Consider the following 13,567-nt stretch of genomic DNA (forward strand, 5'->3'; position numbering starts at 1 on the left):
GACGTTCACGCCTCGTTTGAGGGCAGCTGTGGTGTTTCCCTGCTGCGTTCCCAGGCCTCTTGGACTGACGACGATCAAGGTATTTATACTTCGCCAGTAACCGGGTTCTCCGGCCAAAACGAAGTGCGTGTTTGGAGAGAGTAGCCACACCGGTTCGTGTGCGCGAAAGCTTAGGCCCTAGGTCTACGTCGTTCCGATTGAGTGAACGTCTAGATCGAGGGAAAAGCCCAGACACGCGTTCGGTCTCTGACCGAACAGGGGAAGTGCGTCCTCCGACACTCCCTAGAGGAGCGGTTGGTGCGGCAGCACAGCTTTCACAGCTTTCCCCGCTTCCGCCTTTCAGGCAGGAAGCAGTCCCTAGGGACGTACCGCTTGGGTATAAAATCCCTCGTGGGCGTCTCTTCCGGGCGACACTTCGTCGGACTATGGTAGTCACGGCGGAAGTGTCTTGCCTGACTTCACGGAAGTGAGGGACTATGAGTCGGATTTTGGCACTTCCGTCCAGGGTGACGAAGATGTCAACTTCCGCATACCGACTAAGCTTCCGCAAGCTCTGGCTTTAGCGGAGGAAGTGGCTTCACGGTATTTTGAGGAGGGGGTGACATTCCCCGCTTCCGCCCTCTGGGCAGGAAAGCAGTCCCTAGGGACACACTGCTTGGGTATCGCATCCCTCGTGTGTCGTCTCTTCTGGGTGACGCTTCGCCTGACTATTGTAGTCAGGGCGGAAGTTCGTTGCCTTGTTGCACGGTTGTGCGGGATTCAGTATGAGTCGGATTTTGGTGCTTCTGTTCAGGTTGACAAAGATGCCAACTTCCGTGTACTGGTTGAACTTCCGCTAGCACTGGCTTTGGCGGCGGAAGTTACTTCAAGGTAGTTCGAGGAGGGTGCGGCAACACTTGTAGGCTTGTTGCCCAACCTCCTTCCGCTTTGGGGGATTCCCGTTCTGTGAAGGACGGAAACAGCAGGTCAGTTTTCGGAAATTCCCGTTTTCGGAAATTCCCGTTGGTAGCGTTTGAGCTGTCTATGCTACTGACTACTGGGCAGTACGGCGGTGCGTTTCACGCTGTACCGTGGTTAACAGCACAAGGTCTGGCTCCTGATTCAGCGCAGCCTTACCGTGCTTCTTTGTTTTTAGCCTCAGCTTTGCCTGCTGGTTTGGCTAAGAGGTTTACACTGCTGCATAATTCAGTCAATTTGATTGGCTCGTTTGCCTTGCCTCGTTCCACTTTTCCGGAACTTGCAGTCCTTAGGCAAGATGATACAGCAGAGACAGAGTAGTCCCGTTTTCGGAGAATTCTCTTTTGTCTTTGGAGTAACTGGCTTACGCTTGAGTTATCGTCTCTCTCTGAGACTTTGCAGAGATCTCTGTCGAGATGGATCGCGTCGTCATTAGACCAATTCAGGTTTCGTGACGATGCGGTAGAGAAAGTTGTCACTATTCTGGTAGGGAAGACGGCTACAGTAGAACAGTATGTTATACTGAGTCCTCTTTCTTGTCTCTGGGGGAATAAGCACATGATCTTTTCAAGTTATCCTCTGTTTAGGAAACTTTGCAAGATTTTTTTATAGAGCTCTATCTTCTCTGCTCTTGTTAACTTCGAGTTTCGTCGTGACGCACGGGAGAAGGATGTCATGTCGCTTCTAGCTGCTTTGGCTAAAGTCTTTTGAACAGCGGAGCCTCCCAGCGCTTTTCTTGGCATTGCTTGGCTCAGTTTGCAAACAAGAGGCGGATCTACTCCGCTCTTTGCTTTTTGTGGTTCATCTTCTGGGAGAAGCTGTGATCTGCGTCGGCTGGCCACATTTGGCCTTTATTTAGGCAAGATACGGAGCTAAGCAAACACACATTGGGTTAAACCCTCTGCCTTAGGCAGCTTCGCGGTATGTACGCCCATCTTTGGTGCGGCATACCTCTTATTTTTCACCTTCTAGGGTGAAGTTGCTAAGGCCTCAATTTTTGTTTTTTGCCTCTGTGGTGAAAAACAAGGCAAGCTGTTAAAACTTTCTCGGCTTTTACGGCTTACGGAATTGCGCTTTCTCATCAGGGTCATAAGCTTTGGTTGCTGACAAGTCGCCAGAACATGTCCAAATTATGGGCTCACATTCTGACTAAATTTTTAGGCTCACTGAGCCATTGCTCGTAACCTCTCAGTCGGAACTTTTCCGGCTAAGCCTACCTCTTGAGGCAGTGGCTTCTGTCAGCGACTTTCGCTGCGCAGCACAAAGGACTCGCAGGAATTCCTTAGTTTCAGCTTTTCTTTCTAAGAGGTTACGGAAAGAACTAAACACCATCATGTGGCTAAGCCTAGGTTTGGCACAGACGTTTTTAGCATTGGGGTTGTTTTTCTTCCACACGCAAAGACATACACCGTCGATTGGCGGGTACGCCCTTCACAGAGAAGGGTGGACAGGTTGCAAAGTCTGTTTCGTACTCTGTCCTTGATAAAGAGAGCGGCTGTACGTGTTCTGACCTCTCTTCTTGGCCAAATGGAATCGATGGCCACTCTTGTGCCCTTAGGCAGAGTCCACAAGCGGCCATTTCAGGCTGCCCTGAGTTCGCTGTGGAAGCCTTCTCTTCAGGGCTGGGAGACAGTAGTCTCTCTTGAAAGCTGGTTTCGGCACACAACGAGGCAGTGGCTGCTCCCTGGGATTTCACAGGGAGTGCCAATCTCGTTTGCCCCCCCCCGGACGAGTTTGTGTTCACAGACGCGTCTATGGAGGGCTGGGGTGCCCATCTTTCTGTTCACACTGCGTCAGGTCTGTGGAACGAGACGCAGAGTGGGGGGCACATTAATGCCCTAGAGTTAGAGGCTGTTTTCCTGGGACTCCAATCGTTTCTGTCTATGGTCAGGAACGAATAAATTGGGGTTCGCACAGACAACACGACCATGGCGGCCTTTTTCAACAAACAGGGAGGCACTTTGTCTCTCGCTCTTTCTGTCAGGTCAGGTCAGATTCTTGCCTGGGGCAGCCAGCACCTTATTCTGTTGTCAGCGAAGGACGTCCCAGGCATACTCAACGTTCTTGCGGACTACTTCAGTCGCCCGTAGTGTACGATGCACACGGAGTAGACTCTGACTCATCAGGTCCTACAACGTCTGGGTGGCATTTCAGCAAGCCTACAGTCGATCTGTTTGTGACAAGATTCTCCTGCAGGCTTCAGGTCTTTATCTCCCCCTTTCCAGACCCAGAGGGGAGGGAAACAGACGCCCTCGAAGTAACTGGTCGCGTCTGAGCCTATGCTTTCCCCCCGTTTCATCTCTTGGGAAAGGTTCTCAGGAAGGCGGAGCGGGGACAGCCTTGCTTGGTGTTGGTGGCCCCTTGGTGGCCCAGCCAACATTGGTTCCCCGTCCTCCTTCGCCTCGCAGACGGCCCTCCATTCTTTCTAGGTCGCTGCGCCGTTCTGGCTCCTCAGACGCTACTTTAGGCTTTGTCCAAAAGGCCCACAGGGAATCGACCAGCACTGTTTATGCGTCACACTGGTCAGCTTGGACAAAGTGGTGCTCGGAGAATGGAGTTACTGCTACTTCACCTCGCTCTATGCATGTAGCAAATCATCTCTCGTGTTTGGCTGCTCAGGGCTTGGCTCCTTCTTTTTTGAGAGTCAGGCGCTCAGCCATTTCTTCTACTCTGAAGCAATTAGGGCATAGCATTAACCTGGGCGGTGTAATTGCTAGTGTTCTTTCGGGGGCGGCGATTGGTTTTACGAAGGCTAAGTCCCCTCTTCCCGCGTGGGACTTATTTTTTGGTACTCAAGTTTCTAGCCTCTTCGGATTTCGAACCTTTAGCTTCAGCGAGCTTAGCTAACTTGACTCGTAAAGCCTTGTTCCTCGTTTTGTTAGCCTCTGCCAGTGGAGGCGGTGAGGTGCACGCTCTTTCAGGCCTGGCTAAGGATATTTCTTTTGAGAGCTATGGCTCTTTTGTTTTAAGATTTCGGCCGGAGTTCCTTGCCAAACCAAAAACAAGGTCTGTCCTCCTCTGTTATTCGCATTCCTCCTTTAAGTAGGATTCTTGCGTCTGGTGACCCTGATATGGTCAATTGTCCTGTTCGTACTCTTACCAGCTACTTATCCCGTACCACGCCCATTAGGTCTAGGGACCATAAACTGCTCTTCATCTCAGTTGACACTGAAAGGAGCAAGGACTTGTCGCGGGTCACTTTGGTAAGATGGGTCTCTACGCTTATTAAACAAGCGTATGCGTGGTGGCACAGACAAGTTGGGATTGGGCATTCTGTCCTTCCTATGAAGTTGTCAAGAACTCATGAAGCCAGAGCCTGGGCTACTTCTCTGGCAGTCCTCCGCTCAGGCGTGCTGGCAGAGGTCTTAGGCGCTGCCTACTGGAAATCGCAGGGTGTTTTCATCAACTTTTACCTGCGAGATGTGGCCAGCACTCGTCATGGTGGCAGTAGCTCCCTACCAGCCATTGTCGGCTGGACAAGTGGAATTTTGTTTCCCCACCTCCTTCATTAGCATTCTGCTTGATGTGAGTTGGGATAAGAATGTAATTTAATTGAAAATTTTCATCTAAATTTTAATTTGATTATATACTTACCCAACTCACATAGTTGATACCCGCCCGCCTGCCCCGCTTTTGGGGTTTTTATGGGGGTGTTTCCTAAAAAAGAGGGAAATTTTTCTATGTTCGCTTTCGATTGAATGATTCAAAGATGGCGGCAAGGTCAGGAAGTCACGCGTGACTTTGTCATGATAAGGGGTCAAGGTAGCTCTTTTTTAGGGTGACCTCCCCTTGTTACCAAGGCGATGCTATTCAGCGTCCTAGCACTAAACTGGAGTAAATTGCTTGATGTGAGTTGGGTAAGTATATAATCAAATTAAAATTTAGATGAAAATTTTCAAATATACAATACAGAACATTCATGAGAACTTACACCTATGCGTTTTTAAAAGTAAACACACAACATACACAACACACAACATACACAACAGACAAATAGTAATTTGAAAAATAAAAAATGAATACTTTTTGTCTGGTTCTAACAACAGTCTTAGTTTGTGTTTCAGTGGATCATGGAACAAAAAGATGAGACGTTCTTGTATGTCTTAAATTGTTAACAGGCAGGTTGGAAGCGTCAAAGAAAATTTTTCATTTTAATGTACTCATTTTAATAGACCATAACGAGTTGTTACTGTTTTCACAATGGTTGTGTTTCAGTCATCCATGGAACAAAAAGATGACAGTTTTATGTTGTGTTTCAGTCCAGCATGGAAGGAGATGAAGAGAAATAGATGGGGTTGTCTTTGTGGTTCTAACGACAGGTGTGTTGTGTTTCAGTCCAGCATGGAAGGAGATGATGAGAAATGGATGGGGTTGTTTTTGTGGTTCTAACAACAGGTGTGTGTTGTGTTTCAGTCCAGCATGGAGCACCGAAAGCTGGCGGTGGACCTGGTGGACGTCATCATCAAGTGGGAACTGCAGCGCATCAAGGACGAGGCGGAATTACCACCAGACACTGTTGAGGTCAGTGCGGAGTCTCTAGTGGGCTTTGGGGATCAGATGCACACACACACACACACACACACACACACACACACACACACACACACACACACACACACACACACACACACACACACACACACACACACACACACACACACACACACACACACACACACACACACACACACACACACACACACACCCTTCTCATTCTCTGTCAGTGTCCTTTTGGCTCTTTAGCCATCCTTCCTGTTACATATCTTATTCTTTGTCATACTGATCAGCAATAAGAAGAGCTTGTTATAATCTGTTTCATATCTTATCACAGGCCATACCAGATTCTCCATCCAGCACATCTGGGGGAGTGAAGCGACAATCCACATCTGAGCTGCCTGCAGAGAAGCGAGCCCGTCATTCTACTGGAGCAGGATCTGATGTAAGCTTTAGATGCATCACTTTTCAATGGAAATCTATCTATACACGATGGCTGATTGAAAGAATTGTCTAAAGAAGGAGAAAGACACCTTTTTTCTGATGGATGCCAGTCTTTGTTCTATATTGACTAACCATTTTAGTGACTTGGTATGTTGAGACGTATTTGAATGTGTTCTGTGTCAAGACTTTCTCTCTTCGTTGGCCGTATTTTTTTCATATTTTTTCATCATAAAAAACTGATTGAAACCTCGGGCCTTAGAAACTGTCTCTTTTAAGACCAATGCTCTTGTTTTTTTGGAGGCCTTACATGAGGCACACCACTCTAACGTGAATGTGTAGAATACTTGTTCTGTATGTCTGTATTGTGTATGTACACTTGAACTGTTTGTTTCAGAGTGGACGAAGCTTGCCTGACGTGAACAAGCCCATTGAGAAGCAGTACTGTGAGGCTGTGGTCAATTTCTTGCTTCGTATGGCCTGTCAGGTAAACTGTAAATGACTTGTTGCAAACCTCAAGCATCTGTCGTAATGTGAAAACTTGAATATTGCAGAGTGAAATGAGTGTACTCCATAGAACCCTGTTTAATGAATTCCTTGAAGATGAACCTCTGTGGAGTTATTATATTTTGTGTAAGTGAATTTAATGGGTTGAACTGTGCACTTGTTCATGGGAAGGGTCTACTGTATGTGTGTTTCCTTGTCCATTTTTTTTCTCTCCGTTTCTACTTGTACAAAAATACAAAAACAAGAGGTCAGCAGGGTGTTACTAGCTTACAATATTGACTAGTCCTGTTCAACTCGCCAAATTCAAGAGAGAAAAAAACAAGTCGCATGAAGCAATATACAACATTTAGTCAAGCTGTCGACATCAAAGTAACAGATTAACACAAAAAAAGTCATCGCCGAGACTATTTTAAGATAGTCTCGACTAAAAACACTGAAAAACCGAGACGGGTCACGTGCGTAGCGCGCACGAACGCAGTACTTACTTAAACCTATTTTCTGTAATTCTGAGCACATTTTTATGGTAAACATAACATATGTTTTTGAAATCAGGAAAAATTGTGGAATACGATGCAATCATTTTTGAATCTGTTAATGAAAATTCGATTTTAATGACAACTTTAATGAGCAAACTTATTAACTAATTTTTACAATGCGGACCTGAAATTCAATCCCATAGTCTGGACTTCATCGAAGATTGCTTGACCAAAATGAGGGCTTGACAGTGTGGCCTCAACTTTCACGAAAAGCCAGATATGACGTCTTCAGAGATATTTATCGAAAAAATGGAAAAAAAACATCCAGAGATATCACACCCAGGAACTCTGATGTGAAATTTCATGAAGATCGGTACAGTAGTTTTCTCTGATTCGCTCTACACACACACACGCACAAACATACATACATACATACATACATACATACATTTTTGAGTCACTTGAGAAAAAGTGACTCTATGTAATCGGTCAGTGTTAGTCTGTCCGGCCGGCCGTCCGGCCAGCCGGCCGTCCGTAGACACCACCTTAACGTTGGACTTTTCTCGGAAACTATCAAAGCGATCGGGCTCATATTTTGTTTAGTCGTGACCTCCAATGACCTCTACACTTTAACGATGGTTTCGTTGACCTTTGACCTTTTTCAAGGTCACAGGTCAGCGTCAAAGGAAAAATTAGACATTTTATATCTTTGACAAAGTATCTCGGAAACTATCAAAGCGATCGGGCTCATATTTTGTTTAGTCGTGACCTCCAATGACCTCTACACTTTAACGATGGTTTCGTTGACCTTTGACCTTTTTCAAGGTCACAGGTCAGCGTCAAAGGAAAAATTAGACATTTTATATCTTTGACAAAGTTCATCGGATGTGATTGAAACTTTGTAGGATTATTCTTTACATCAAAGTATTTACATCTGTAGCCTTTTACGAACGTTATCAGAAAAACAAGGGAGATAACTAGCCTTTTCTGTTCGGCAACACACAACTTAACGTTGGGCTTTTCTCGGAAACTATAAAAGTGACCGGGCTCAAATTTTATGTGAACGTGACTCATTGTGTTGTGAATAGCAATTTCTTCCTGTCCATCTGATGCCTCATATAATATTCAGAACTGCGAAAGTGACTCGATCGAGCGTTTGCTCTTCTTGTTGTTTGTTGGCTTAACGCCCAGCCCACCACGAAGGGGGATATCAGGGCGGTGCTGCTTTGACATTTAACGTGCGCCACACACAAGACAGAAGTCGCAGCACAGGCTTCATGTCTCACCTAGTCACATTATTCTGACACCGGCAGACCTGTGCACATCTACGGTTTCTCCGTAATTTCTCCGATTTTTATATGCAGAATACGGTGCTACGGATTTGTAATTAAAATTTCGAAATTCCGATGTTTTACTAAAATGTTTTAAAATGTTTTGACCAATTAGTTGGCCGTTGCGCTGAAAAGACGTTTTCCGATTTTCCGGAAGCGTGCGTGTTCTCAGCATTGAGTCTTTGTTCTTAGACTTAGTTCGTCCAGCGTCTGCGTGGCAACTTGTGATTAAAGTGAAACATGAAAAAGAAAAAAAGAGTGCGAGATTCAGATAGTGAAGAGACCGCATCACAGTGGCCTTGTGGTAAGGCGTCCGCCCAGTGAGCGGGAGGTCGTGGGTTCGAACCCCGGCCGGGTCATACCTAAGACTTTAAAATTGGCAATCTACTGGCTGCTCCGCCTGGCGATGGGTTTAGTGCTAGGACTGGTTGGTCCGGTGTCAGAATAATGTGACTGTGTGAGACATGAAGCCTGTGCTGCGACTTCTGTCTTGTGTGTGGCGCACGTTAAATGTCAAAGCAGCACCGCCCTGATATAACCCTTCGTGGTGGACTGGGCGTTAAGCAAACAAACAAACAAAAGATAGTGAAGAGGAGACACCAGCTCTGTCACCAAAGAAGAAGAAAACGGCACAACAGTGCTGGAAGTCCAGTTATTCTCAAGACAACCTGGAGATCTTAAAATCCAGTTTGTGTGCTTTGTGAGCAGAATTATGTCTTGAACTGTCATTTCAGCTTACTACTGAAACATTTTAAAAACTACTGAAATTTGGTTTGTTTACTACTGAAGAGCGTTTTGAATGTGCACAGGTCTGCACCGGACCAACCAGTCCTAGCACTAACCCCATAATGCCAGACGCCAGAAGGAGCAGCCACTAGATTGCCAATTTTAAAGTCTTAGGTATGACCCGGCCGGGGTTCTAACCCACGACCTCTCGCTCACGGGGCGGACGCCTTACCACTAGGCCACCGTGGCGGTACATACATACATACATACATACATACATACATACATACATACATACATACATACATACATACATACACACACACACACACACACACACACACACACACACACACACACACACACACACACACACACACACACACACACACACACACACACACACACACATACATACATACATACATACATACATACATACATACATACATACATACATACACACACACACACACACACACACACATACACCAGGACCCTCGTCTCAATTCCCTGTACTGTCTATGTTAAAACATTTAGTCAAAACTTGACTAAATGTAAAAAAGGTCAGATCAGATTGATACAGTTCTGTACATAGACCACAATCCTCTAACCACAGAAAACTCATCTGCCAGTGTACCAAACCAGCACACACTTCTCTGCTTTAATTTTCTACCAAATACACATAAGCTAAAGCTTTAACACATCACACATCTGCCCAACCAACTGACTCAGGCTGTTTGGAATTTTTCTTTATGTGTTGCCTTTTGTAATTATAAAGCGCTTGGAACTATTCATGGGATTTGCACTATTGAACAGCTCTTTATTATAATTATTATGATTATTATTATTATTATTATTCCTTCAGGTGAATGAGGCTTCAGCAGCGATCGGTTCTCCAGGTGAGCAGTTGTCACGGCGATGCGTGGCGCTGTTGAAGCTTGTCCTGAAGCCAGACGTGTGGCTGGGGGTGGAGCTGAAGACGGCCTGGCTGGAGAAAGTGCTGGCCTCCGTGCAGAACCACCAGCCCAACTACAACAACATTTGCACAGCGCTGGAGCTCCTCACCTACCTCTTGACTATCCTGGTAAGCTGTCACCTCTCAGTAAGCTTGGAGCTCCTCACATATCTCTTGACTATCCTGGTAAGCTGTCACCTCTCAGTAAGCTTGGAGCTCCTCACCTATCTCTTGACTATCCTGGTAAGCTGTCACCTCTCCGTAAACTTATTATCTAAGATGATTATTCCTGCCAGTCAAAATGCGTTGTACTAGTGGCTCTTACAGGACACAAAATTAGCAACAGCAACAATATCGAGACATGATGAAGTACAAAACATTTACAAGCACATCTGCATACAGTTCTTTAAAGTGATGAAAGAACATACATCATAGTCATTTGATAATAGTGTGAAGATAACAAATGCAAACTTAGCTTTAGTTGTAGTTTTGCATCCTCGAAAGATGGCAGCAAAGATATCAAGTTCTGATTTCTGACAATACCAGGGATGTCAGTGAAACACAGAAACTCATGTTAAATTGCCAAAAATGTTGCCATAATTTTGGAAGAAATGCCAAACTTTTTCACTGTTTGGAAAAGATGGAGACAAGAACTGCCTAAAACTTACAAAAATTGACGAAACTTTCATGACCATTACAACAAATTTGTTGAAGAAAACAAATCTCAGCAATATAAGCTGAATTCATTCCTCATTGACGTGAAAGCACAACACTATCACCCTGCACCTTGTGTTTGTGGCAGAAGAAGGAGCAGATCCTGGCCATGTTCAAGCCACTGCAGAAGAGCATCGGGCTGTGCATGCAGTGCACCAACACCAAGGTGATCCGCTGCGTGCACAGCCTCCTGTCACGCCTGACCGGCCACTTCCCCACTGAGGCCAGCAGCTCCAACGTGGCCTCCAAGTACGAGGAGCTGGAGAACCTCTACGCCAATGTCAGCAAGGTCATCTACGAGGGGCTCACCAACTATGAGAAGTGAGTGCTGCTAGTTGGTCTTTTTTCCCCTGCATGTGTGTATTACGGTTTTCCACGGGCTGAGACTTCGGCTGTTATCTCGCCAAACTCAGATTAAAAGCAGCACTAACGAGTTTCATAGCCAGCAAAGAGATGAAAGAGTATCGAGTGAGTAAGTGAAGTTCAGGCAAAACAGTAGTCATCAGTCAGCATGAATGACATTCAACCAATGTTTCTGTGGACATTTATTATAGCAAGTTACCTTCACTCCGAAACAGGATGAAAACCTCCACCACAAAAACAATTGACCCTGCTATCTGACTGGGTTTGTGATAAATCATATGCATGGTGAGATACATGTATAACACAAACTGTAAACTGCAGGTGCAAACAGGTTTCTGTAACCTTTTTGGACTTCAGGCATATGCTTTTAGGGAATCCACAGAAAGCAGGTAGATTACATGACAGGCTGAGCCAAAACTTATTTGTCAGATCAGAAGACTGTGTATTGGAACTCACTGAGTGTAAGCTTGTTTGTCTTTCATCAAAGCTCTTAACTTGCTCAAACATTGTCCTGCTGATGGCGTTTTCCTGTGCTAACTTTTACATCTTGATGCTTTTTGATTTTCCCAAGGTCACCTAACGGGTCACCTTCCCAGCTGTTCAGCACTCTGATGATTCTGAAGGCAGCGTGCCAGAACAACGTGGCTTACATCGATCGTCTGATCACGACCTTCATGAAGGTCATGCACAAAATGACGCGCGAGCATTTGCAGCCGACCAGCCCGGAGGCCACCCCACGTTAGTGTTTTGATGTTGAGTTGGTGGGGGAATGTTTGCAGAAAGGTGGTTGCTATAGTGGGTAGGGTGGAGCGAGTATTGTGAAAGGATATTGTGAACCTGACATTTCAGACATTGGGTTGTTGTTGTTGCTGTTATTCTTTGAACTGTTCTTGTTTTTCTTGCCGTTCTTCTTTTGTTGTTGTTGCTTTTTGTCTGTTTGTCTTTCACAAATACGCAGCTTTTTTTTAATCTATCTATGTTACTAAGAGACTGCAGTAGCTACACGTCAGAATCATGTGAACGCATACTTACACACACACGCACGCACGCATGCACGCACACACACACACACACACACACACACACACACACACACACACACACACAAACACAAACACAAACACACTACTTGCAGCTGTCTTGAACAGTCCAGCAGTGTGCACAATGCTACATGCAGCTTTTTTGAACAGTCTAGTCAGTGATGCTTGCAGTATGCACAATGCTACATGCAGCTGTCTTGAACAGTACTGTAGTGTGCAAAATGCTACCATCAGCTTTCTTTCCAGCAGTGGCCAGCGAGCTACTGATTCTGGCCCTGGATTCAGTGAAGAACCGCGTGGGGGTGATGAGCCATGACATGAAGAAGAGCTTCATCACACACATCCTGCAGGGCCTCATTGACAAGACTCCCGACAACAAGGTCATGAAGGCCATCACCAAGATGGTGGAGGACTGGGTCAAATTGAAGGTCAGTGCCGTCTGGGATGACGTTATCTCTCTTTTGTTTTTATTTTTACCAGGGTACACGTGGGTATGAGTAAAACTTGAATTCAGGCAGTTTGCTAAGGCACTTTTCAACCACTCATTTTGTGATTTATGATTTGCAGTGGTATGTATCTGTTGTCCTGAATTGTTGTTTTTTTTCAGGTAGATGAATTAGATCCTTCTGGCACCCACCGCTCCATGTGTTTATCTCAGATTGCTTCTTTGTCTGTCCGTGTTCTTATGTCAACTACCTCTTGTTCTGTCTCTTCTTCATAAAGGGATGTATGTCTGTGTCTTAGATGGTCTTCTTCTTCTGCGTTCGTGGGCTGAAACTCCCACGTACACTCGTGCTTTTTTTTTGTTGCACGAGTGGAATTGTACGTGTATGACCGTATTTCTTTCGAATACATCACCTCAATTTAACTAATAGGAGTTACCTTACTTACTAGACTGAGAAGCGTCTTATGTTACCAGTACTAGACTGTAAACAAGGTCGCTAACTCTAGATTTCCGTCGGTATACCATTTAGGGGAGTAGTCTCCCTTTGTCGGTAGTACCTCTCTGCGCATGTGCCAATGCCCATAATCCCCAGTTTCAATTTCTTGCTACGGGGAGCTAGACGTGTATTTAGACCTTTCCCGTCTAAGAAGACTTCCTTCACAGGAACTACAACATTCACCTTCAATCACGGTTTGGGCTTTCCTTTTTAAGGGCGATTACTACGCCCGTATACATTCAATGATTCATCACGTTGAACAACGTAACGAACCGTGAAAATGAAAGTGAAACGGCTTAAAAATGTAACAAAGTTACTTGGTCATAAGTAGAAGGTACTTCAATCATCAATGATACCTTGTTGACACACAGAGCCTAACAGGCTCCGTTACTTGTCTTTTTTAACTAGTGAACATGCAATTGAACGACAACTATTCTTTACTCAGTCGTTACGAATGTCGAACAGATATTTACAGCGGTTGGACCGGTTTCATTGGCGCAATAGAACTCCGCGAACGATAACTTACCTTGCCGCTTTCAATGAAAAGCAACGGCAGGTCACCCTACACATCAATGTAGGAATACGTACAAGACCTTCAACTTCGATATTACCTGGTGTT

At 45.2% G+C, this 13,567-nt stretch overlaps 1 protein-coding gene across 5 annotated transcripts in view; it reads left to right on the forward strand.

Annotated features, from left to right (window-relative positions):
* LOC138981634 (transformation/transcription domain-associated protein-like) overlaps positions 1-13,567 on the forward strand; it is a 158,528-nt gene that overhangs the window by 84,877 nt on the left and 60,084 nt on the right. For 3 of the 5 annotated variants that reach the window (XM_070354624.1, XM_070354628.1, XM_070354627.1), the window contains exons 50-56: positions 5,371-5,478; positions 5,789-5,896; positions 6,290-6,379; positions 9,801-10,019; positions 10,693-10,925; positions 11,539-11,705; positions 12,254-12,435. In XM_070354624.1, coding sequence (XP_070210725.1) covers positions 5,371-5,478; positions 5,789-5,896; positions 6,290-6,379; positions 9,801-10,019; positions 10,693-10,925; positions 11,539-11,705; positions 12,254-12,435 — 1,107 coding nt within the window. The remainder of the gene's footprint in view (positions 1-5,370; positions 5,479-5,788; positions 5,897-6,289; positions 6,380-9,800; positions 10,020-10,692; positions 10,926-11,538; positions 11,706-12,253; positions 12,436-13,567) is intronic. The other 2 variants (XM_070354625.1, XM_070354626.1) reach the window with 2 other exon arrangements.

The sequence above is a fragment of the Littorina saxatilis genome, linkage group LG12, assembly GCF_037325665.1.
Source record: "Littorina saxatilis isolate snail1 linkage group LG12, US_GU_Lsax_2.0, whole genome shotgun sequence".
NCBI classification, from domain to species: Eukaryota; Metazoa; Mollusca; class Gastropoda; order Littorinimorpha; family Littorinidae; genus Littorina; species Littorina saxatilis.